The sequence below is a fragment of the Neofelis nebulosa genome, chromosome 12 (genome assembly GCF_028018385.1).
Source record: "Neofelis nebulosa isolate mNeoNeb1 chromosome 12, mNeoNeb1.pri, whole genome shotgun sequence".
In the NCBI taxonomy this organism is placed as follows: Eukaryota; Metazoa; Chordata; class Mammalia; order Carnivora; family Felidae; genus Neofelis; species Neofelis nebulosa.
In genome coordinates this window covers 1,814,962-1,838,503 of record NC_080793.1, presented here as the reverse complement: position 1 = coordinate 1,838,503, position 23,542 = coordinate 1,814,962, and the positions used below count along the sequence as shown (strand labels likewise).

General features: G+C 59.2%; 1 protein-coding gene across 8 annotated transcripts in view; it reads left to right on the top strand.

Annotated features, from left to right (window-relative positions):
- The first annotated feature begins 3,733 nt into the window (after positions 1-3,733).
- The window catches only part of SEC16A (SEC16 homolog A, endoplasmic reticulum export factor), a 33,583-nt gene continuing 13,774 nt past the window's right edge, over positions 3,734-23,542 (top strand). For 2 of the 8 annotated variants that reach the window (XM_058693571.1, XM_058693564.1), the window contains exons 1-14: positions 4,139-4,289; positions 8,152-11,772; positions 13,528-13,667; positions 16,088-16,185; positions 17,855-17,981; positions 18,496-18,667; positions 18,757-18,922; positions 19,812-19,954; positions 20,518-20,579; positions 20,688-20,826; positions 21,234-21,479; positions 22,526-22,623; positions 23,022-23,103; positions 23,315-23,432. In XM_058693571.1, coding sequence (XP_058549554.1) covers positions 8,218-11,772; positions 13,528-13,667; positions 16,088-16,185; positions 17,855-17,981; positions 18,496-18,667; positions 18,757-18,922; positions 19,812-19,954; positions 20,518-20,579; positions 20,688-20,826; positions 21,234-21,479; positions 22,526-22,623; positions 23,022-23,103; positions 23,315-23,432 — 5,146 coding nt within the window. In that variant the 5' untranslated portion in view covers positions 4,139-4,289; positions 8,152-8,217. Of the gene's footprint in view, positions 3,867-4,138; positions 4,359-4,418; positions 4,579-8,151; positions 11,773-13,527; positions 13,668-16,087; positions 16,186-17,854; positions 17,982-18,495; positions 18,668-18,756; positions 18,923-19,811; positions 19,955-20,517; positions 20,580-20,687; positions 20,827-21,233; positions 21,480-22,525; positions 22,624-23,021; positions 23,104-23,314; positions 23,433-23,542 lie in introns of those variants that run through there. The other 6 variants (XM_058693567.1, XM_058693570.1, XM_058693569.1 and 3 more) reach the window with 6 other exon arrangements.

Below are 23,542 nucleotides of genomic sequence, written 5' to 3'. Positions count from 1 at the left end.
CCCCGTGCAGGGCCCGAAGAGCCCCAGGCAATGCGCCGCTGGCAGCCCCCCCCCGCCCCCCATCTCCCACTTCCAGGTTTCTGCCCCTTGCTGCTACAGAAGCCTCTGTTTGCCTCAGCCACAAGTGCTCTTTTCCTCCGTCCCTAGCCCTACCGTGTCAGCAGCAGGTGGGATCCAGGCCTTGCCAGGTGCTCTCGCGGTGCCCCCCAGCCCCGGGGGCACATCTGCAGCTGTCCAGGGTCTGTGCCCCCTAAGAGCGGAGGCCTGGCCTGCTGGTCCGCGGCCACACTCCCAGCTCCTAGCAGTGCGGGGCACGCGGTAGGGGCTTGGCCGACGAGTGTGTAGTTTTGTGCGAGAGGTCTCTCGGGTGTTTCCAGGGCCCTGCTGCAGCTAACAGAATACTGCTCACTTAGTCCCGTGGCTCTGATCCTCTGTGGCCCGACTGGTGTGGAATCCGTGCCCTCTGGTGCTTTCTACGACCCTCCTGTGACTTCTAGCGTCACCTTATGTGTTTAGCACTTGGCTCAGCGATAAAGGGAACAAAAGACCTCCGAGGCCTGCCGGGTGCCAGGCACGTCTGCAGACACTTGGAGACGAGGGATGAGACAGTGCCATGCTTGTGCTAATGACGACGCTGAGGGTGGGGACATTCATCAAGCTCAGCCTGGATGTGGATTTTCTCTTGCAAGGCCTCCCGGGAGTCTGGGAGGATCTAATGGGTCTGGCTTTGTACCCCAGCTGCACCCTCCCGGAGCTGCCTCCCTCTCCTCGTACCAGGCCTGGCCACACCCCGCCGGCCGACTTACACGCACAAGGTGCCACAGAACACGCTCAAACACCAGCTATCTCCGCCCCCAGCTCCGCTGTCTCCTGAAGGAACTGATGTCCCCTTCCTCTCCACGCAGACCTCCTCAGCTGCATGGCTGCCTCTTCCGAAGTCCTGTCTGCCAGCTCTTTCCACTTCCGAGGCCCACACGTGCTTTCGGCCTGGACCACTCAGCCAGACCTGTCCCACGGAGGCAGCCCCTTCCTATCTCCAGGCAGAGTCAAGCAGGCCCCCTGCCAAGCCCCCAGCCTCGGTGCCCAGGACTGAGGGCTAGAGTCGGGGGCTGAGCAGAGCACCTGGTGTGGAGCAGGAGCGTCTTACAAACGTCCACTTACAAACCACACCCTACTACAGCTACTTTATGCCCTGGAGGAGGGAGGGGCAGAGGCTCACGGCCCTGGACCACCAGCCTTTGTCTATAGGGACACTGTGGCTACCGTCCACCAAGGGCTCCTTCCACAATCACCTAAGTGGCTGGGTGTCAGCTCCACGATCTGGGAAGCTCCAGCTCCAGGGTGGGCATGCATGGGCAGCGGGGGGGAGCCCCTGATCCCCTCTCACAATGTGCTCACTGTCTAGACCAGTGCTGTCCGGTGGAAATAGGCCAGGTACAGACGCAATTTTAAAGTTCCTACTAGCTATGTTAAAGAGGGAAACAGATTAAATAAGTTTTAACAGTACGCTTAACTCACTATATCCAAAATATTATCATTTCAACACGCGATGAAGAGCTGCCAGTGGGCTATTTTACCTTGTTGGCATCTGGCCTCTCATAGGCACTTAGGTCCCAGCTCAGCTCAGCTCAGCTCAACCCCCTCTGGGCGCTCGGTGCCAGTCCTCCCTGGACAACGCAGGCTCCTGGGAGAGGCTGACTCTCGTGATCCTGAAAACGCAGTGTGACAGGGGGCTGCAATGATGGAAAGGACAGCCGGGTTCTCTGGCATAGGCTCTGCCCATCGTCCTGGCAAGCCTGCAGCCCTGTGTCCTGTGTGCTCGGGGTCGCGTGACTACAGCTCCGGTCATGATGAGGAACTAACAATCTTGCCCTCTGGAAAGAGCAGCTGACGCCAGCCCCCATGGGGGGCTTCAGGGAGGTGGTGGCATGTGTATCCAGCCTCTGGGAGCCTGGGGGGATAAGGAGGAAGGAGTGAATGAGTGACACTGCAGGCAAAGGGAGGGACGCTTCCTCAGAAACAGCAACAGCTGTCATGGCAGGGCGCCCCCCACGGCTCGGGCCCCTGCCCGTTCTGCAGCCAGAATCACCCTATACCCCGGACAGTGCGGTCCGTGCCTGTTGCTCTGGTATAAGCATCAACAGCATTTCCTTTTGGCCCCCAAGTTGTCTAGGTGCTCCCCCACCTGGACTCCGGGTTGCCGAGGACGTGATAGTCAGGGAGGTCAAGGAAGCTGACAGAAGGCACACAGCATCAGGTAGCAGGCTGGGCCTTGAGGCCGAGGGCCTGTGGCGCAGAGCCCCAGCCTCCACGACCGATGGTGGGCCCAGAGCCCTCTCCTCCACACCGGGCCCCACATGGCCAAGAAACAGAAGGCCTCCACTCAAGAGGCTTAGCAGGAGGGGGAGGGGACGGACCCCAGCGCCTTTGCCTCTGCGTGCCCATGGCGGGGAGGGGGGGGGGGGGAGGTGACAGTGCCATGTCTCTGTGGAGTGGTTTGTTGGGACAAAGTGACTGCAGGAAGTGGGTCAGGGGCAGTGGGGTGGATCCAGGGAGCCCCAGCACCTATTCTCTGTGTTGACATAGGTTAGGATCTCCATTTCTGCAAGGCAAATGTTAGCTTAGCAGAGTGGCCACGTCAGAGGGACTGAAACTCTCCCCGCACCCGCTGGGGCCCTGACAGCGTGGCTGCTCCCTGCCAACGTCACAGCAAACAAAGAGCTGAACCGAGCTCCTTCCTTCTTCCCAGGCTTCTGAGTCGCACGGGTGACCAGGGAGTCCTCCCACCCCGGCCAGGCCTCAGCCGCTGCTGCACTGGCAGCAGCAGCCGCTGGGAGCTCGACCACCGGCGGATGCAAGCGTGTGGGCACACCTGCCACCCTTCCTGCCCTCTGGAAGAAGCTGGGGTGAGCGGGGGCAGGCTGCTACTTTTCCCTCTCCCTGCCAGGCAGGTGTGCGGGTGAGCGGGCCGGGGTCTGGGTGGCTGCTTCCTCGCCTCCCGAACCTCTCTATTCTCGCTGGGAAAATGAGGATACAAACGGCAGCACCCCCTCATCGCTAAGATCCACCGTGGGAGGGCTCTGATGGTGCCATCCTCGGGGCGGAGCAGGGGGGCTAGCAGGGCAGCCCGGCCTGACACTCGCTGCCTGGGGGAGGCGCTCCAACGCAAACGCCCGCTCAACGGCTGCGGAACACAGAACGGAGTCCTGGTCTCCGTCCACGCGGTGTCGGGGACCAGACCGGGCGCCGAGGGAGCCAGGCCTCCGTGGGGGCAGGGCGGGGCAGGAAGAGGAGCAGGAGCGGACGGCGCGCGAGCCGCGGGGCGGCGTGGCTGCAGCCGGGGGCCGAGCAAGCAGGGGGCCGAGCAGGTAGGGGGCCGAGCAGGTAGGGGGCCTCGAAGGGCGCCTGCGGACCCTCCCGGGGCTCCGCGCGGGGCAGACGGGCACAGTTTTCCGAGCGCCGGGCGCGGACGGAAACGAACTTCGCGGGCAGAACTGGAACCCCGAGCCGCGAGTGGCCGTAACCAGGCAACCGGCGAGCCTCCGCGAGGTGCGCACGCGTAGCCCGCCGCGGAGGCCGGCGCATGCGCAGCCGTCTTCCGCCCGTCTCGCCTTGGAGGAAGTCCAACGGCCAAATGGGAGGGTCGCGCCTGCGCCAGGGCGCCGCTCGGGTTCTCGGCGCTGCCGAGTAGCCGTTCTCGGTGGGTGCTCCTGCTGGCCTCGGTCGTTCAGGACTGGTTCTTCACTTGGGTATGACTGAAGAACCCTTACTCTTCTCACACCCTAAGACGAGAAAAGACTGGGAGAAAGAGCTGGCATAATCAGGGTGACGTCTCGGAGCAGTGCCCCGCGCACCCGGCCCAGCAGGTGGGCGAAGGGCGGGTCGCAGGGGGCGGGGCTGAGGTGCGAGGCCGAGGGGGCGGGACGAAGGCATGGGCGGTGAATGACGGGGACGCGAGGGGCAGGGCGGGGGGGGCGGGACGAAGGGATGAACGGTGAAAGATTGGTCGCAGGCGAGGGGCGGGCCAACGGGGCGGACGAATAGATGGCCCGCGAAGGACGAAACGCCGGAGGGAGGCCGGGCTAAGGTGCCGGGCGCCGCGTCACGGGAGCAGCTGCGGTGGGCGGGGCCGGTGGGCGTGGTCGGCAGGCGTGGCGCGCACTGACGTAGCGGTCGGACACGTCGGCGGCGCGGCGGCCGGAGCCGGATGTGCCAAGATGGCTGCTGCGGCTGTCGTGTCTTCGCTTGTCGCCGCAGCCCGGCCGGCTTCCGCCGGCGGCTCTTGAGGGGTTGGCCCAGGGGTCGCGGAGGGGCGGCGCACGAGCCGGTGTGGGCCTCGGCCGCCCTGTGGCGCGCCGGTGAGGGCCGGGGTCGGGCGGAGGGAAGTGGCCGGGCCGGGCCCAGCCCTGAGCGGACTTCGCGTCTCCGGGTGCCGCCAGGGGTCGGGCAGGGGCCCTGGGGGGGCGAGCAGGGGGACCTGCGGGGCCGGGGCGGGGCAGGGGCGGCCGAGCGAGCGACCCTCCTGCCGCCTTCTGCACCTTTGTCGGCCGCCTCGGCAGACTGACGTGGACCCCGCAGGTATGGCCGGCTCTGTGGCAAGTGCCTGTCCGGCCCCGCTGTGTTGACACTTGTCTTCGCCCTGGTGGCCTCGACGGAGGGAGGGTTGTGTTGGAATGGTGAAGATGGACCAGACCTGCAACTTCTCAAGGAGTACGAACATGTAGGAAATTTCTTGTAACAGTTTTGCGTGTCCTTTGCTTCGAAGGTTCTTAAGCTGTTTTGTCCTCAGCGGCTGGGAGATTTTTCCCCGAGCCGGGCCGGTGATGGGACAGATTTGCATTTCGTGGCAAAGTGACCGAGACGCTGCAGTGGAGGTCGGGCCCTCGTGTGTCGCGTGAAGGGTTACGGGAACGTGTAATGAAGTTAGTACCGGTCGGGGGGCGAAAGTATGGTGTGGAGCGTCTGGTCGCGTCACAGCCATTTAAAATCGGTGTTTGCAGGTTCACCTAAGAGCTTCTGAGTGGTTGGAGGTGGGGCACGAGCCGCTTAAGGCTGTGTGTTAAACACAGACGACGTCAACCGGGGAGGGCAGCGAGGGCAGCGAGGGCAGGAAGCACACTGAGTCACACGCGGTCGCTCCGGAGCCATACTTGGGCGAGTTTCAGCACAACCAGTGTCCCTGCAGGACTCCCCCAGCCCCCCGCCCCGTGCCTCTTCTTCGGATTCCGGTGGCCGGTATCTTAACAGAGGTCAAAGGTGAGGCCAGAGGCAGGAGAGTGCTTTCTTGTTCCTGTGATTCGTGCGGCCCAAACAGCCGTGAGTCTCAGCGAGTCTCAGCGCCGTGCTGACCGCCTTCTTTGGGGTAGTGTGCGCGTTGCAGTGATTCTTCCCTGAACGTCAGTGCGTCCTTTGGGATCTTTGCCGTTTTTAGCAGCGTTTAGACTCCCCCTTCGCGTTGGTTAACATCTAAACGTGTTTGGGGCTGTACTTGGAAAAGCTGGAGCTTATGGTGTCTCTAGGTCAAGCGCCCCCCAGTCTGACAGCGACGTGACGCTCACAGCCTCCGAGAGCGACATTGTGGGCAAAGGGTAGAGTCTCCGGTGCTCTCTGGCGCTCCTGTTGGCCCAGCCTCAGTTTGCGGCGGCAGCCCCGGAGGTGCTCTGAGCATCTCAGTTCCTTAGCCAGGAATTGGATCGAAGATCGGAGACGGTTGTGCTTCAGTATCTCTCGTAGACACAGGGTGGTCTGACGAAGGGCTGGGTTTGTGAGTAATGCGTTTTTAAGAAAAACAGCCGGTGTCTTCTTAGAGTTAGATGACTCGGTACCGAATGACTTACTGGCTGGAAGTAAGTTCCCTGGGGCCAGCAGAGAAGTGATAGGCGGCGTTGCTGTTGGTGAGTAGAGAAGAGCCAAGAGGATCATGTTCATGTTCAGGATCGTTTCACACGCAGCTGCCTTATTGTTTAAAAGCTGTCAATTGTGGGTGGGGAGTGGGGGGTGGGGGAGATCCCGTTTTATAGGAAAGGGGTAGTGTTTGCTATGAAACGGTTCTGAGTTCAGGAGTCGGGGAAGTTTCTTGAAGGAGAACGTTTAAGTATATACGCTGTCCGCGTTTGGATGACATTTCTGTATTGAACAGCAGCAGGGGTTAGGGCATCCCAGAACCCACTGTGCGTAGGATTTTGTAAGATGCAGCTGAGAAGGAACCTTAGATTCTCTCCCTTCACAGACAAAGAGTCTGGGTCGCAGGAAGAGAAGTGGTGTGCGTGGGGCCGTTCAGTTGGACTCCTGGCCCTGCCCTCACAGCCACGCCTCTGCGGTGTGATGCTCTGGGCCTCTGCTGTTTGGGGTTTCTCTTTTACCACTGCTGAGAGCGGTTGAGGTCCTCTACTGGAGCCTTACAAGGAGGAAGTCGTGTTTCGGAAGACGTGCTGGGCGCCTCTGTCCCACAGATAAGAGGAAGAGGCCGGGCTGGTTGTACGATCAGTCCTTGTAAAGCTGAGCTGTACACATTCTTTGTTCTAAAATCACAGAACCAAACGAAGCCTCCAGTGCTGTGCCTGATACAGTCCGTCGAATTTCAGTGAGTTTCAGAGTGCTCGTCAGTCCAACGGCCTTCCCTGTTGGCCTAGGACGGACGTGGGCAAGCCGTAATGGTAGTGAGCTAATAGATCCATAGGACTCGTTTCCAGAGAGGGGTAGGAGCCTTCACCGTGAGTAGCTTTACTTCAGGTACATTCACAAATGTCTCCTTTTTTTTTTTTTTTTTTTTTTCTCTCAACGTTTTTTATTTATTTTTGGGACAGAGAGAGACAGAGCATGAACGGGGGAGGGGCAGAGAGAGAGGGAGACACAGAATCGGAAACAGGCTCCAGGCTCCGAGCCATCAGCCCAGAGCCTGACGCGGGGCTCGAACTCACGGACCGCGAGATCGTGACCTGGCTGAAGTCGGACGCTTAACCGACTGCGCCACCCAGGCGCCCCAACACAAATGTCTCCTTTTATCGACTCTGAGAAAGATTGCCAGGAGCAAAAGTGTCGTGCACCTGCAGAAATGTGTGGGTTAAGCCCTGGAGCCCTGCCACTTCTCCCTCTGGTGTTTACTTTCCTCCGTGATCGGTTACACGTCATCTGTTTGTTTGTGAGGGTGGCACTAGGGGGGAGGACTTGTGCATAGAGAAAGACAGCAAAGAGACGGTACCTGGGTTTGTGTCTTAAAAGTACCGGTTAACCGTTCAAGGTTACATTTAACGTGTTTTCTTAAAAAGCGGAAACCACCGCTAGTTCTGGCAACAAAACACACTGTAAAGACGATTGTGTTTTCTGTGAAAGGTTTGTTGGCACTCTGGTTGAAAATTTCTGAATCGAGTCGGTTGGTCAGTTTTAAAGCTGCTTCACGTTTAATTGGGGCTTTCGTTCCGGACTCACTTCTTGATAGCCCTCGTGGTCCGAGGCGGCTTGTTCCGCTCACGGTGTCAACCAGGCACAGCGCGGGAAATGAGACATTCTGCACGGTGGCATAAAGGGCATGTTTGTATATTTCAGATTCTGCCTGCGGCTTGTATCGCTCTGTACTTTACAATGCTTTTTCGTTAAAACAGAAGCGCGCATCTTAAACTTCCATTTTCATTTCAAGATGTAACATTAACCTGCGCGAAAAGTATGATGTGCCATCTTGATACAGGGGTTGGCTCTTTCAGGACCCGGTGATGATTTACGGGAAGGTGTCCGGGTACCGGGTAGTGAATCAGACCGGCAGTTAGGTTGCGCTCCGTTCATCGCTGCCCACTTGGTGAGGGCATCACGGAGGCATCAGGCGTGCCGTGTGGGTGCTCAGCTGGGCTGTGAAACTGAACCCCAGAGAAGGCAGTGACTCGTCTGAAGTCAGTCAGTGAGCTCAGGGCACAGCCAGCGTTTGCATCCGTGTCCGGCCGTGTTCTTGTCTGTGCGCTCAGCTGCCCCGGCCGGCCGCAGCCCCCCACCCGGGATGCAGTTCTGGGTGGGCGTGGGGGTAGGAGCGACGTGTCTCGGGACCGAGGACACAGACTCTCGAGTTGTTTCCAGCCTTTCTCTGTTTTCTTCGTTCTCCTGATTCCAACTGGGAGTTTGAATACATGGATTTTATGCTAATTTCTTCTTTTTCTTTTCCAGTTCAGGTTGAAGAAAACCTATATCCTGCTTTCTGTGAGCAGCTCCTAGTTGTGCAACAGATCGGTCATGCAGCCGCCGCCTCAGGCAGCCCCATCAGGCGTGGTCGGGCCACCTCCGGCCGGGACTCCTCAGAGCATGTTCTGGTCCAACAGATCTTACAGGAGACAGGCAAATAGTAACGCACCGGTGACCCCGATAGCTTGCCCGTTGCAGCCGGTAACGGATCCGTTTGCTTTTAGTAGACAAGCGCTACAAACTACATCGTCGGGCAGTTCGTCCAAAAGCAGCACGCCCATTCTGCAGGGCCCGGCCCCGCCAGCGTTCTTTCAACACCCTGGTCTGCCTGTGCCTCATGCGAATGCTGGGGATACCTCGCAAGGACCTGCGTTGCAGGCCACAGCGGACACCGGTCTGTTTGCCAGCGTGTTGCCACCTTCAGCGCCGCCGGAGTCAGAGTTGCACAGGAGTGGCGAGCTTGCTCCCAGCTCGGAACCCGAAGTTCAGACTCTGCCATGTCCTCACATTCCAGGAGCGGGTGCCGACAGTCCCCACGGGGGCCATCCGCACACGAACGTGCTTGGGCCCGAGAGACCCCTGAGTCGGCAGAACCCGCACGACAGTGCTGTGGCGCCGTCCCCTTTCTTCCCTCAGCCTCGTCAGCAAATGCCAGGGCAGTGGGGGCCAGCGCAGGGAGGCCCACAGCCCTCAGGTCAACATTATTGGCCCCGCCCAGAAGGACCTGTTCAGCGCCCGGTGCCCCACACCTCCAGCATTTTCCTCTTCCCCACTCCGTCCAGCCCATGTCACGGTCCCGGCCACGAGCAGCTCAACCCACTGGTGTCTTTGCCAGGACCCTTGGCCGGTGACGGAAGCAATGAGCCGGCCTACCTGCAGAGTGGTAACCAGTCAGCAAATAACTTCGATCCTGACAACGCGTTCAGGCAAAATTCTAGAGCTGGGAATCCTCGGGCAAGCCAGGAGCTCAGGCCAAATCCAGGAGTGAATAAAGAGCAGTTGCCAGACCTCGCTCTTGTGAATCCCCTCGCTCAGGGAAACAGCCCAGAAAGCCATTTGCACTACCCCCCAGGGGCCGAGACCAGCCGGGTCCTGCCGGAAGTGGACTCGGGAGCTCTCTCCATGTTCTTCCACGGCGGAGAGACGGAAAATGAGGAGAACCTCTCATCTGAAAACACAAGCTTCGCTGGTCCGTCTGACTTGGATGGCTCCTCCCCCGGCCCGGGACTTGGTCATGCTCCCGCACGTGTGGGAGCGGGTGGCGTTTACCACGCCTTTCCCAGAGGTTCCAGCAATGAGGCCACGCAGCAGGGAGGCCACCCGCAGCCTTATTTCTCTCAGTCTGCAGGCGCCCAGCCTGATAGACCGGCCACGGCAAGCGCTGCCGTCACTGTGTGGGGCGGCCCAGCAGGCGCAGGGGCTCACGCCAGCAGCCCACAGTACGAGAACGTGGAGGACTTAGAGTTCATTCAGAATCAGGAAGTTTTGCCAAGTGAGCCCCTAAGTTTGGACCCTTCCGCCCCTGGCGATCAGCTCAGATACGGCCCCAGGCTCGGTGTTGGGGGCCACGCTGGAGGCGGGGGCCCAAATCTCGAGGCCCCGGATTCAGTGCCACACCCCGTGCGATCTGACAGCGTGTCGTCCAGTTACAGCAGCAAGAGCCACGGGAATCTTTCAGGTGTGGCCAGGCCTCGAGACCTGGGGGGCACTTTCATTCAGCAAGAAGTTGGAAAACCTGAAGATGAGTCTTCGGGGAGCTTTTTTAAGCAAATTGATTCTTCTCCTGTAGGAGGCGAGACAAACGAGACCACCGTGAGCCAGAATCACCGCAGCAGCCTGTCCCAGCCCTCAACCCCAAGCCCCCCAAAACCCACTGGAATATTCCAGACAAGCGCGAATAGTTCTTTTGAACCGGTGAAGTCCCACTTAGTTGGAGTGAAACCAGTTGAGGCCGATCGGGCCAAGGTGGTGGGCGAGGTGAGGGGGGCCGGACCCCACCAGAAGCAGCACCGGCCAGCTGCCGCACCGCCTGACACGTGCCCTGGCAACTTGGAGCAGCCCCCGGACAACATGGAGACCCTGTTCGCACTCCAGGCCGGTTCTCTGCCCTTTACCGTACCCGTGGAGGCCGAGCAGGGGCTTGGGCACGCTGGGGGGCCGCCCTCGGAAACCGTGCTTCTGGCAGCTGAGAAGAGGCCCTTGGCCAGGGCCCAGGGAGCTGTGAAGTGCGAGAGCCCAGTGACGACCTTGTGGGCACAGAACGAGCTCCCAGATTTCGGGGGCAGCGTGCTCCTGGCCCCGGCTGCCCCGGCACTGCACGCGCCCGTGAGGCCTCAGCCCTCTGAAGTGATTCAGCCTCCTGACGAGGGAGTGTCCGGTCAGCAGCCCCGGCAGCCAGGCCCTGGCCTCCCTCTGCAGAGCAGGGATGGCGTCGGAGCTTCCGAGAACCTCGAGAACCCTCCCAAGATGGGAGAAGAGGAGGCCCTTCCCTCGCAGGCGAGCTCGGGCTATGCCAGCCTGTTATCCTCACCGCCCACTGAGTCTTTGCAGAATCAGCCAGTCTTGATTGCCCAGCCTGATCAAAGCTATAATTTGGCTCAGCCCATTAATTTTTCTGTGTCCTTATCGAGTCCTAACAAGAAGAGTCTGCCCTGGAGAGATGCTTTGGTGGGGGATAAACCAACAGCAAGCAGCCGGACTGTCGGGGGGGACTCCGGAGAAAGTGCTCCTGCGTCTGGGATCGCAGCCACCTCTGTCACCCGCTCGCCTCTGCCCAAGAGTCTCCCGCAAGGTAGCTTTCCACAAGTTCCTGGCACTTCGGAGACCGTTTGTAATCAACCTGCTAATTTGCTGGTTCAGCCGCCACCTCATCCGGTTCCAAAGAACTTGCTTCCAGAAGGCCAAAAGGTTCATAATGCAGAGAACGTTCTTCCCGAGCTGGCTGGTAGCCCTGCTGGAAGCACAGGCGTGATGTTGGTGCCGCCTGCAAACGCTACCTCGGTCCCTGCTGGTAGTAAAGCGGATCCCTCCGGTAATCGGGAAGAAACTTCTGGAGCCCTAGACTTCACGCTGAATAGGACTTTGGAAAATTCTCTAAGGATGTACGGCCCGTCCCGTTCTGACAGCCCAGCTTGTCCGCAAACCGTCACCAGTCAGCCTAGACAACCTGGGCCAGGGGCACAGAACCCAGACCGTTTCTACCAGCAGGTGACCAAAGACGCTCAGGACCCATGTGGCCTAGGGAGAGCCCAGCAGGAGCCGTCGCCGGCCCCCCAGCAAGGGCCCAAAGCAACATGTTCAGAACCTTCGAACCCAGGAAGTCCGCCGGTGCAGGGGCAGTCCCAAGACTCGGTCCCGCCACCGGCAAGTCCCGCTCCAGCTGACACGGGTCAGCAGCTGCTGCCTCGGCCGCCTCGGTCCTCCAGCGCGTCCGTCGTGTCCACCAGCTCCAGCCAGGCAGCCGCGCGGTCGGACCAGCAGTGGCTGCAGCCGCCTCCCTCGGACTTGGCAGCTTACTACTATTACAGACCCCTGTACGATGGCTACCAGTCGCAGTACCCCTCGCCATACCCGCCGGATCCTGGCACAGCCTCCCTCTATTACCAGGTACGGTCAGGCTCTCGGACGGTTGAACCCGGGACCAGCGGTCTCTTTCTCCCGAGTTGTGCTCCTTGGCAGGCTTTTGTCGCTCGGTTCGGAAGCGGCCTGTAGTCCCTGTGGTCTGCACCGTCGTGCAGAGTGCCCGTTCCTGCACCACTGCTTGGGGAGCGTGCCCGGCTCCCGGAACCCTTGCAGGGTCACACTGCACACCTGTGTGTTGGTGGTGCAGAATCCCTGGTTAATTTTTAGCACGCGTGCCCCAGCGTGTGTGGCTGAGGAGCCCTCTGTTTCCTGTCCCTCCGGTGGGCTCTCTGCGGGACCAGAGCTCTGAGTTGCGCACCTCGGGAAACTGGGATATCCTCTCGAAGCTTCGGTGTGGTTTTGACGTGAAAAATCTACCCAAAGAGGAACAGGACAGCGCAGGAGAGTAGAAACATTAAGGGAAAAAAGTTAGGTTCGGAACGTAATCCAAGCCAAACGGCCAAGGGGGATGAGATCCCGTAAACGTCCCTCGGTCGCATGGCAGTCTCAGCAGCGGGGCGGGGGCAGTGTCGCGCCCCACAGAAGACTTGCCGTTCACAGTGGCCTAAGTGTGTGAGTGTTGTGAAACACAACTGGTTCTGTCCAGTTCTCTGGTACTTTGAAACAGTGGGGTTCAAATGCACACGTTGGATCACAATTTGCTTCTCATTATCTCTAGTCCCAGCCCCGCATCATGCGAGGTCGGCAGAGTGTCAGAGGTCCAAGGAGTGTAGACCAGAAGTTTGGAAAGCTCGGTCCTACAGTGGGCAGGTGGCCATCCTGGGGACCTCTTAGAGGCGGCTCGGGGGTACAGGGCTGGTGGGGGTGGGTCGGGCAGTAGCCCCCACTAGTAGGAGGCTTGTGCCTCCTTTGCAGGCTTTGAGCATCTTTGGGATTATATGAATACTGTGGGTCTAACCACTGAGATTAGCAAATTTGAGATTCTGGAAGGAGCCCCACGGACTCCTGTTTCCATACGGGGAAACTGATTTCAGATCCATCCCGCGCCCAGGAAGGGCTGGCAGAGCACGAGGGGAGCAGCGTCCCCACTTTGGGTTCTTTGTGCAGCAACCGCACGTACATCTGGCAAACTCCAGCCAGAGCCCAGCACCACTCCCGTGGGAGCCCGCTTCCTTCCGCCCTCCCCCCTTGTGGCCACAGTCTCCGGTGGTGTCAGGAATAAGTCCGTTGGACGTGATTTCTCCACTTCGGCCAGGCGATGGTGGAGAGTCAGGCTCGTAGACCAGAGGGCTGCTTCAGGTCCCCCCACGTGGCAGCTCCTTAGAGACCGTCGTGGCCAGTCATGAGCCTGCGAGGGGTTGAAAGCCTCATGAGAACAGAGGACGAGCCTCTCTTTGAGGCTGCGTGTAGCTCCGGGACCCATTCAAATGGAACCCTGGGTATTTTGCATACCTGAGATGACGTGTGAAACATGGACACGAACCCAGGGAGTCATAGCACCTCCGCGGCAGAGCCGTCTGGAGTCTCCACGGCCCCTCGGCGGCTGCCTGCTGACACGGCGGCCATCTCCTGAGCAGGACCAGGGCAGTCCCTTTCAGGAAGATCCTGCCGCCCGTCTGTGGCTGTGGATCTCAATTTGTAGCTTTTCTCTTCTGCACGAGGGAAGCCCCACGTCCGGTGCTCTTGGAGGGCCGTCACCAGCGCCATTTAGAGCTAGTGCCAGTTGCTTGACGGGTGGCTCTTCACCGATGTCTAACGTTGCGCAAACCCTTCTTCCAGCAGGACGTCTATGGCCTGTATGAGCCCAGATACAGGTCCTACGACAGCGCGGTGTCCGCCTACGCTGAGAGCTACCGCTGCCCCGAGCCCGAGCGGCCCAGCTCCCGGGCAAGTCACTGCTCGGACCGGCCACCTGCCAGGTGATTGACGTTCGTGTTGCTGGCTGTGGTGGTAACTTACCGATCTGAAAACATTAGACAAACCTGTTTTCTTCTGCGTATGTTTAATCAGCACGGGCGGAGCACGGGAGCACTTTGAAATGGAACAAAGCCCTCCCTTGCAGCCATGCCGTGCTGTCAGCCAGCCCTGGGTTGGGCCAGACCCTCTGCAGGGTCCTCCCTGGGCCAGGGGATCATCCAGCCACCACCGAGGCACACACGCGGCTCAGGCATTTTGCTGACCGGGTGCTCAGGGCCCTAAGGCTGTTCCCTGCTACTGACCACAGTGGTGTGGAGTCATAGGCCAGGCAGGCTGGGGCCAGGACCCCTGCCCAACTCCTTTTCCTAGCATTGCATCCGTGCTGGAAGGCCCCACACACGTCTATCCCGCTACCCTCCTCCGCTGAGCGAGCGCGTCTCAGCTCTGTGATTACAGATGAGGGATTTTGAAAGAGCCTTGGCATCACGCCTTCCTGCCGAGCAGGAATGGAAGCAGGTCACAGCCTCCCGCTCAGACACATAGGGAGAGCTGGGACGATGCGGCGGGCGCAGCACCGCCTGCCTTCCAGCACCTTCCCCTGCACCTGCTTGTCGTCAGGTGGAGGAGTGACGTGTTACGGGTGTAGGTTTTGTTACAAGGCTACACGGCTTCTTGAACTCTAATAGAGGAAGTCTGATCCCCCATGAATTTGCATGTGCACTGCTTTCCAAAATCGCGGGATCCAATCTCTGGCTCTTTGACTTTGTTGGCTTGTCTGGAGACAGGGCTCTGTCTCTGTGGGCCTCTGCCTGTTCGGCCGGCCGCTCTCAGTCCATTGCTGGCCTGCACGTAGCCCAGACTTCTGGGGGCTTTGTGGGGGAAAGCTCCCGAGGTTTCAGCTCCTGTGCAGCACCTGGGAAGTAAGGCTCGAAGTGAAAATAAGGGAAAGCATCCGGTAGGTGTTTCTAGAACCCTCTAGGAGACCAGGGAGGGTGGAGGAGGGTGCAGCCAGGGCGCATCTTGCCGTTCCAGTATCCTGTCCTTTTGGCCACCTGCGAGTTAACATGCATTCCAAGAGGCCAAAGGTGGCTCCGTGCTGTTGAGAAGTGCCCCAGCCAGGAGCGAGGCCAGGTCACACGTCAGCGGCTCTGTCACCTGTCTGGCAGTGTTTCTGTGCTCTAAATGTCGTCACCACTCATGTGACAGCTCTGGAGAGCAGCCTGGCCTTCCTGCCCTGCTTTGGTCGGGGGTGTGTGTCCACGTCCGCACGTGTGTGTTCTCGAGGACGTGGGTCCGTGTCTGCACTTGCGGACGTGTGTCTGTGTCTGTGTCCGTGTCCGTGCTTGCGGATGCGTGTCCGCACTTGTGTGCGTCAGTCTCATGCCTGGTGTGATCACGTACCTGCAGGAACTGCTTGAGGTGGGAACACGTCCTTCGTTTTTGCGACTGTGTCTTTGCTGACGCGCGGACGGGCTCGGTTGGCGAGGGCAGCCAGGAGGTGGCGTGGTCGTGGCTCTGCGCGGTGTCAGATCTCTGTTCCGAGCCCACCGCTGGCGTGTGCAGCGGCCCCCCCGCTCTGCAGATGGGTGGGGTCTAGAGGGCTGTCCTCCAAGGCCCTCGGAAGGGGCCTCGTTCCCACAGCTGAGCCGTGAGAGCGGGTGCTGGACCGGAGGACCGAGTGCGGCTCACCGGCCGTCTCTGTCCCAGGAGCTGTGCCGGCCAAGCCCCCCGGCTCAGCTGAGTGAGACGTTCCTGAATGGGCATGGGAAGAGTCCCATTTTAAAAATCAAATATCGTCTAAGTCTCGTTAGTAAGAGACGAAACCGCTAACGGGCCATTCTAAGAACCTTACTGCCCAGAAGGTCTGACGCGTGACCTCGCCAAGTTCTGCTTTTCTGGCGACAAGAGACTCGTGGCGGGGTCTGTGAGGCCAGCCTCCGTCAGACACAATTCAGGCGTCTTGTGGTCAGGTTCAAGAGCAGACTCGAGGGGCTGAGGCAGCCGCAGCCCTGCGCCTGGGCACGGACCCTCACCCGTCCCGAGCACACGGCACGCGGTCTGCGCCGAGGGTACCGAAGTCGGCGTTAGGTTGGTTTTGACAGCTCGGTGCTCTCTGCTTCTGCTCGGGGTTGATAACCCGAAACTTGAGAGCCTGTTTGAGTGTCACTGTGTGGGATGTGGCAGGCAGAAGGTGGTCAGTTCCCTTAGTTTGTGGCATCTAAGTAGTTACTTGGGGAGGTGAATTGTAGCTGCGTGGCAGGGAATCTTACCTCATCGTCGTTACTGATTTTCTCATTACGATTTTTTCGCAACGTGTCTTGCCGCACGCCTGACGCTCTGGGGGTAGCGTGTGCTGACTGACGTCGTATCCCAAGGAGGAAGTGGGAAAATTGTTTTGTAACGACATCGTGTGTGTTTTCAGGCAAGGCTATCCTGAAGGTTACTACAACTCCAAAAGCGGATGGAGCAGCCACAGTGATTACTATGCAGGTTACTACTCCGGCCAGTATGACTACGCAGGTAGGTTCACAAGCGCAGATGGCCGTCCGCTGGCGCAACCGCGTCCAGACCACTAGTGCGGCCGGTGCGAGGCAGTGTCCTCTGGCCATTTCTTACGAGGCCCTCCGTTCCATTGCTCTCTTTAGGTTTCTAATCCAAGAGCCAAAGTGGTGGAAGATAAGCCGTGCTTGGGAATAATTATGCTGCTGTATTTGTTTAGAAATTACATCTTAATTATAGCAGTTATAGCAGTAACATATCTTTATCACGTTAGTAGTTTCCTGTGATTTTCTAGCAAAGCATGATTGTGAGTAGTTCCAGGATGGCCTTGGCCCTGCGTATTTATTTAAGTTGATGAAAAGAAATAAAATGGGAAACCAGCTTCTGGGGTCACACTGGCCCCATGTGGCATACTGGTGGCCTCCTGTGGCCGCCCTCCCGCCACGGTGCGGGCATCAGATGTCCTCACTGCATACGCCCGGAGCTGCCTTCCCATCTTGCCGCTCTGCCATTGGGCGGGGTGCTCATCTCAGCAACACGTCCCCCTGGCGGTCCTGCTGGTCACTGCTGCCTGGCTGTGACCCGTGCTTAGCTGCAGGGGAGGGTCCCGGGCCCACTGTCCCTTGGTTGTCCCGCTTCCTCCAGGCCTCTTTCCCATGTGCGTTTGTGTCATTTTACATATAAATTTTGCTCGTAGCTGCCAAAAATGGTACATCTAGGTTATAATGTTAATGTCTTTTTTAAAACGTGTTTGTTTATTTTGAGAGAGAGGAAGAGAGAGCACAAGTGGGCAGGGGCAGAGAGAGGGAGAGGGAGGGAGGGAGGGGGAGAGAGAGAGAGGGAGAGAGAGAGAAAGAGAGAGAGAGAGAGAGAGAGAATCCCAAGCAGGCTCCACATTGTCAGTGCAGGGCCCCATGTGGGGCTCGATCTCATGAACCAGGAGATCATGACTTGAGCCGAAATCAAGAGTTGGATGCTCAACCGACTGAGCCACCCAGGTGCTTTAAGTAATCTTTTAGTTTTGGATTATTTCTTAAAACTTTCTGAACTAGTTTTGGATGATTTCTTAAAACTTTAATCTTTTAGTTTTGGATTATTTTTTAAAACTTTTTGGGGCGCCTGGGTGGGTGGCTCAGTTGGTTAAGCGGCCAACTTCGGCTCAGGTCATGATCTCACGGTCCGTGAGTTCGAGCCCCGCATCGGGCTCTGTGCTGACCGCTCGGAGCCTGGAGCCTGTTTCAGATTCTGTGTCTCCCTCTCTCTGACCCTCCCCCCTTCATGCTCTGTCTCTCTTTGTCTCAAAAATAAATAAACGTTAAAAAAAATTAAAAAAAAAAAAACTTTGTGAACTACGTCAGAAGCCATATAAGGAAAATGTATGGTCGTAGAATTAAGTACCAAAAGATAGTAACTACGAACAAGGTTTTTTTAGGTTTTTATTTTTTTAAATCACCCGTGTTGAGAGAAACCCGGTGAGTGTTACGTGTTGTCGGTACAGGCAAGACATGCCCGGGTCCTCGGCCTAACAGCTAACACTCTCCTAGGTCATGCTGATTTGGGGGAGGAAAGATCGGTTCCTCTGAGATCCTCGAGGCGTCCTTCAGTCTGGGCTGGTGTGGTTTCTCTAGCCAGGGCGGGAGGCGTGTCTTGCTTTGCCTGTTGTAATAAACTGTTAATGCCCCGCTCACAGATGCAGGCCGCTGGGACCGATACCACTATGGCTCCAGATTCAGGGACCCCCGCGCCTGTGACCGGAGGTATTGGTATGATGCGGAACACGATCCGTACCGGAAAGAAAACTACACTTACGGGGACAGGTTGGTACGACACGCGTCGATGAGGAGGGTTGCTCGACTCTGCCCTCACGTCTGGCGTATGTATCGGAAAGCTACGCTTGTGCTTGGGACCCTGAGGAGCCGCTGACGTTGGGGTCCCTGTCTGAAGGACAAAGATGAACAGGCCCTCCTGGCAGTTCCCGCTTGCGTTGTTGGGTGGGGGCGTTGAGAACTGGCCTGGGGGCGGCGCCAGGAGACGGCCCCTCCTCTTCCTGGTCCGGGAAAGGCATGACCGCACGCAGGTGCGCTTGTGGCCTGTTTCTCCAAATCTGAAGGCGAAGGTGGGGTCTGAATTTGGGCTTGGGATGTGGCCACTCTGCCCAAGGGTAGGCTCCCACTGGTCGTCTGAGGGTCAAGACCCCGGATGGTGAGCCGGCACCCAGCAACAGGGTGGTGACGACACGGCAGGACCTCACTGCCGTGTAGCAGAGGGCCGTTGTCCTGGAGCCCCCTCCCCACGCTTCCCTCTCCTCGCCTCTGCTCCCGTTCTCTCCAGGCCCGAGAGGTATGATGACCCCTGGAGGTACGACCCTCGCTTCACTGGCAGTTTTGACGACGACCCTGAGCCCCACAGGGACCCTTACGGGGAGGAGGCGGACAGACGCAGCGTGCACAGCGAGCGCTCCGCACAGAGTCTGCGCAGCAGCCTCAGCTCCCGCTCGCGCCAGGTGGGCCCCCCCCTTCCCGTATTCGACCGCGTGTCTGAGTCTCCCGAGCTCCCAGGAGCTGATCAGTCCCGTCTGCTCTGTTTCCTCAGAGTCAGGTTTACAGAAATCACGGCATGACTGCTGCTTCCTACGAGGCCCCGCCTCCCCCAGACTCCTTGCCTGGAGATTATGCCTACGGCAACAATTTTGGCAGCGTCCAGGGCTTCCCGGAGTACGGTTACCCTGCCGAAGCCGGCTGGCCCGCGACGGAACAAGGTGTGTGTGTGGTCGGGGCCCAGGCGCTCCTGGCCGTGGAGGGACGTCCGGTCACTCTGCCGGGGCGGCCTCACGAGCCCGGGGCGATAGAGGGAGTGAATTTCAGCTCTGATGGGAACTGGCGGTGCCTGGCCTGGTTGTCTCTGCAGGGTGAGGACTGCCGTGAGTCACAGAGCTTGTCACGGGGGCTGGTGACATCCCTCGGACTCAGACCTGAGAGCAGCCCGACCTGTCCATGGTGCCCACGCCGGTGTGGCTCTGAGTACAGGCTCCCCGCCAGGTTCTCAGGCGCGGCCGCCCTGTGCTCCCCGGTGCTGGCTGCTTGGGTGTGGGAAACTCCTAACTCCCCTTGAAAAACTGCGTGGACTTGTCACCTGTGCCACAGTCTCGACTCCTCTCTGAGACACTGGATCAAATGCTCTCCCCTGGAGAAGTGCAGACGTGGGTGTCGGACCCTACAGGGCGATGCTCCGGTGAAAATCTCTGTCCTCAGTCCCCTTGTCGACCCCTGCGCCGCTCACCGTCAGGGGCCAGCCTGTGAAGGAGAGCTGGGGGTGTGGAGGCTCTGGGGGCGTCCGAGCAGCTGGAAGCCCGACGCTCCTCGCGAGTGACACTCGCTCCACGCACGCAGCTGTTTCAAAGGAGTTCTCTTTTCAGAAGAGAGTAGCCGTCGTGTCTAATGGCCGAAACGCTTTTCTGACACACACCTAAGTTCTCCTTTCTGGGAGGACGTCTAACCAAAATACCTTCCAGTTGGAAGCCGGGTCGCCACAACCAGTCTGACCTGTGACTCCAGCCACGTGGGCGTCGTGAAATTCTGTGCTGTTGGTCTAGTTCAGAAGCACCACAGGGTGACAAGCTGTTTCTTTTTCACTTTATTTAAACGTAGCTCCATCAAGACCAACTTCTCCTGAGAAATTCTCAGTGCCTCACGTCTGTGCCAGGTTTGGTCCTGGGGGTCAGCTCATTAAAGTGATTCCAAATCTGCCTTCAGAAGGACAGCCCGCGCTGGTCGAGATCCACAGCATGGAGGTAATTCCGTGAGTAGAAATTGCACCTCGCAGGACTGCCCTTGAAGAAATGACCTTGCAAAGCGTTTCTCTGCACACGTCTTCGATCCGCAGATGTTTCTGTTGCGTTGGGTCGTGTCAGTTTCTTCTCAGAGATCAGCATGTCAAGCGTCTGCGTTGGGGGTCACGTCAGACTTGGTTTTATGGCATATTCACTTTCTGTCTTCATTGGCATTTCTGGTTCAGCAGGGAGGCCTCTTACTGGTGAATGTGGGTTACAGGGAGAGGCGCTGGGGTGCAGGAGGCTGGTGGGGGGGGCGCCCTCTTCTGCGGCCCTGGCAGGCCTCTTCTGTGCACGTTAGGGCCCCACTTCAGAGTTTGAGGGGAGGCGTGGTTCCCACTCCTTCAAGTAGAGCTTGAAAGTCGCCGTTGTAAACCAGATGTGCCCGCGCCCTGTGACGGAGGGGCAGCCACCCCCCAGGTGGCGTCGACCGCTTGGTGCGCCTGTGCGGCCGGCAGACGCTGCCCCTGAGCCGCTCTCTCTCTCCACCCCCGCCCCGCCCCGCCCCGCCCCGGTTCCACCAGACCTTGCTGCAGCACACGCCGGACCAGGAGGAGATGCGCTCGTTCCCGGGACCGCTCGGCAAGTACGTCCCCGTCGGAGCGCCCCGCGATGTCTGTCCGGAGGCGGCTGCTGTGCTCGGCCTCGCGGATGCAAGGTGTTGCTGTTCATCGAGTGTGTGTTCTTTTTTCAGAGGTGACACCCATAAAGTGGATGTTATTAATTTTGCACAGAACAAAGCTACGAAATGTTTGCAGAATGAAAATTTAATTGACAAGGAGTCTGCCAGTCTCCTTTGGAATTTCATTGTTCTCTTGTGCAGGCAGAACGGGGTAAGTTTCTCGTTGGCCCCTGCCTCGGTCCCCCTGCACCCCGAGGAGTTGGGCGGGATTTCTATTCCGGGCTGTGCTCGGCGAAGCAGGGTCACCATCCAGGGGCTCACGCAGGAAGAGCTTCCTGGCGGTGATTTGGGGAAGTGGAATTCAGGGCCGTGTGGTTTGGGGCAAAGGGAGGTGTGGGTCCACCTTTTTGTCGGCCTATCAGGCAGTCTGTGGTCTGCCCATCCTGCTCCTGGCCGTGTCACTGGCGGTGCTCTGTGCCCCTGGGAGTAGAGCGTGTACGTCTGAGGAGTGCTGCTCGGGGCCTCACCTGATGACGAGCGGGAGTGTCCTGTCACCCCGGCAGTGAATTCCGTTTGTGGTAAAGCCTTTCGTTCTTCTCGCCCCCGTGGCCCTCGCAGACCGTGGTGGGAACAGACATCGCGGAACTTCTGTTACGAGACCACCGAACGGCATGGCTTCCTGGGAAGTCACCCAACGAGGCCAACCTGATCGATTTTACTAACGAGGCGGTGGGACAAGTGGAGGAGGAGGAGTCCGGGGAGGCCCAGCTCTCGTTCCTCACCGACAGCCACGCGGCCACCACCAGCACTCTCGAGAAGGAAACCGAGAGGTTCCGAGAGCTGCTGCTCTACGGACGCAAGAAGGTGAGTGGGGGGGGGGGGGGGGGGTAGGTTCCCGGGGCACAGAGCACAGCCGAGGGGTGCGGTCCCGCTCTTGGGTGCGCCAGAGACGCCGTCCCGTGTGGTGTTGGTACGTCCTCTCGCGTCAGTGGGTATTTTCTTCCGAGGGTTGTGGGGTCGGAGGCCTGCGAGTGCGCTTTTCAGTCGTTGGGCAGATAGATGAATTTCCCGTGCTCAGGCTGCGCCCCTGTCGTGTGCGGGTCTCGGGGCCAAGCCGAGCACGAGACAGAAATTGCACCATCCTCCCCGGTGAGGCGGGAGCCGGGGGCCGGTGGGGAGCCGATCACAATGTGCAGAGCCGTTGGAGGCTCGCCGGGACCAGGCAGACTGCGGGGAGGGCCCCGGGGGCGCCCTGGTGGCGGGGGTCTCCCAGGCCGGCGGTTCGTGGCACTCCGACGTTGTGATACGCTCCGAAAGCTCGTGTGCGGTAACTAAACGGTCTTCACGTGGACGTCTTCCGACCGGTTGAAATTGTAAAGTCTGTCCGGTTTGCCTCCCGTTTACCTGTACCGCAACGTGTGTGTCTCCGAAGGTGTCCTCTGAGTCGTGCCCCGGGTGACTTTGGGTAGGGAAAGTCTGCCTTGGGAGAGGCCCTGTGCGCGTCGAGATGACGTTCATGGAGGCCTCGTGCCGCGTTCTGGAACGGGGATGCGATCCCTGTGGTGTGTCCCACGGGGGAAGCGATGGTTTGGGGGTGGCGGTACCCCGTCTCGGTTGCCCTGGTTTCTGATCGGCGTGTGTGTTCTTCATGCTGCTAGTAGATGACAAAGCGAGATGTGTATTCGCCAGCCTGCTGCCACAGGGACTTTGCAGCTGGGGCACATGTGAAAAGTGGACTTTGTTTCTGAACCGGAGCTGTGTGGGCAGACCTTCGAGTCGCGCGTTCCTCGGTGTGCCCTCTGCTCTGCCCGCCCCCAGCAGTGCCTGACGACACGCGGGCCGCCACGCCCGCTTGCTTGTGTCGGGGAGATTGTTCTGATAACTCAGGTGACCCCGAAAACACTTTGCAGGATGCTTTAGAATCCGCGATGAAAAACGCCTTGTGGGGACACGCTCTGTTGCTGGCAAGCAAGATGGACAGCCGGACACACGCCCGGGTCATGACCAGGTAGAGCATCTTGCCCTGTAGACTGTCTCTGGGCACTTCCAACTGGCCTGGTCGTGCTGCCCGGCCAGCCCTTGGAAGCACAGTGGCCTGTAGTTTTCGTCCCAGAAAGCAGGTGCCGCTGGCCCGGGCTTGCTTGGCCTTCGTCCGTGGGTTGTACCGCGAAGGGAGTTTTAGGAGTTTTTATTGACCGTGTAGTTCTCGTACTTTCTGCGAAACCACCACGAGATCCTGGGGCCTCGTGTTTTCAGCTCCTTGATCGAAACACTGGGACCTGTGCACTTCGCCCGGGTTAAGTGCCAGACGGCCGTTAGATGGCCAAGACGAGACCAGACTTGTTTTTGACTTTTTGTCCTCAACACGGGGCCAACTCGGGTCTTTGTCTCTTTGTATTTGCGCAGGTTCGCCAACAGTCTTCCGATCAACGACCCTCTGCAGACAGTGTACCAGCTGATGTCGGGCCGGATGCCCGCGGCGTCCACGGTCAGTGTTCAGGGGCTCGCGGGCATCTCCGCGGTCCGGCTGTCTGTCTGGGCTCGCTCCTCTGACAGATTGCATCGCGGGCCGCGAGGCCTGCGACCCCCTGTTGGTCTCGCTCCCTCGCTGTGCTCTTTGAGCTCACCCGCGAGAGATGAAGGGGACGGTGTCTTCTGAGGAGGAGGGTTTATCTGGGTTTGCGTTTTTTTGACCTCAGTGTTGCGGAGACGAGAAGTGGGGAGATTGGAGGCCGCATCTTGCCATGATCTTGTCCAACCTGAGCAGCAGTGTGGATGTGGAGTCCAGGGCGACGACCACCATGGGCGACACGCTAGGTAGGTGCGGTGCAGGCGCGGGCCCGGAGGTGGGGGGAGCGCAGGACGCCCGTGTGTGGAAGCCCCTGCCGGGGTACTGAGGGTCGTTCGCGTCGTCTCTGTGGTATTTT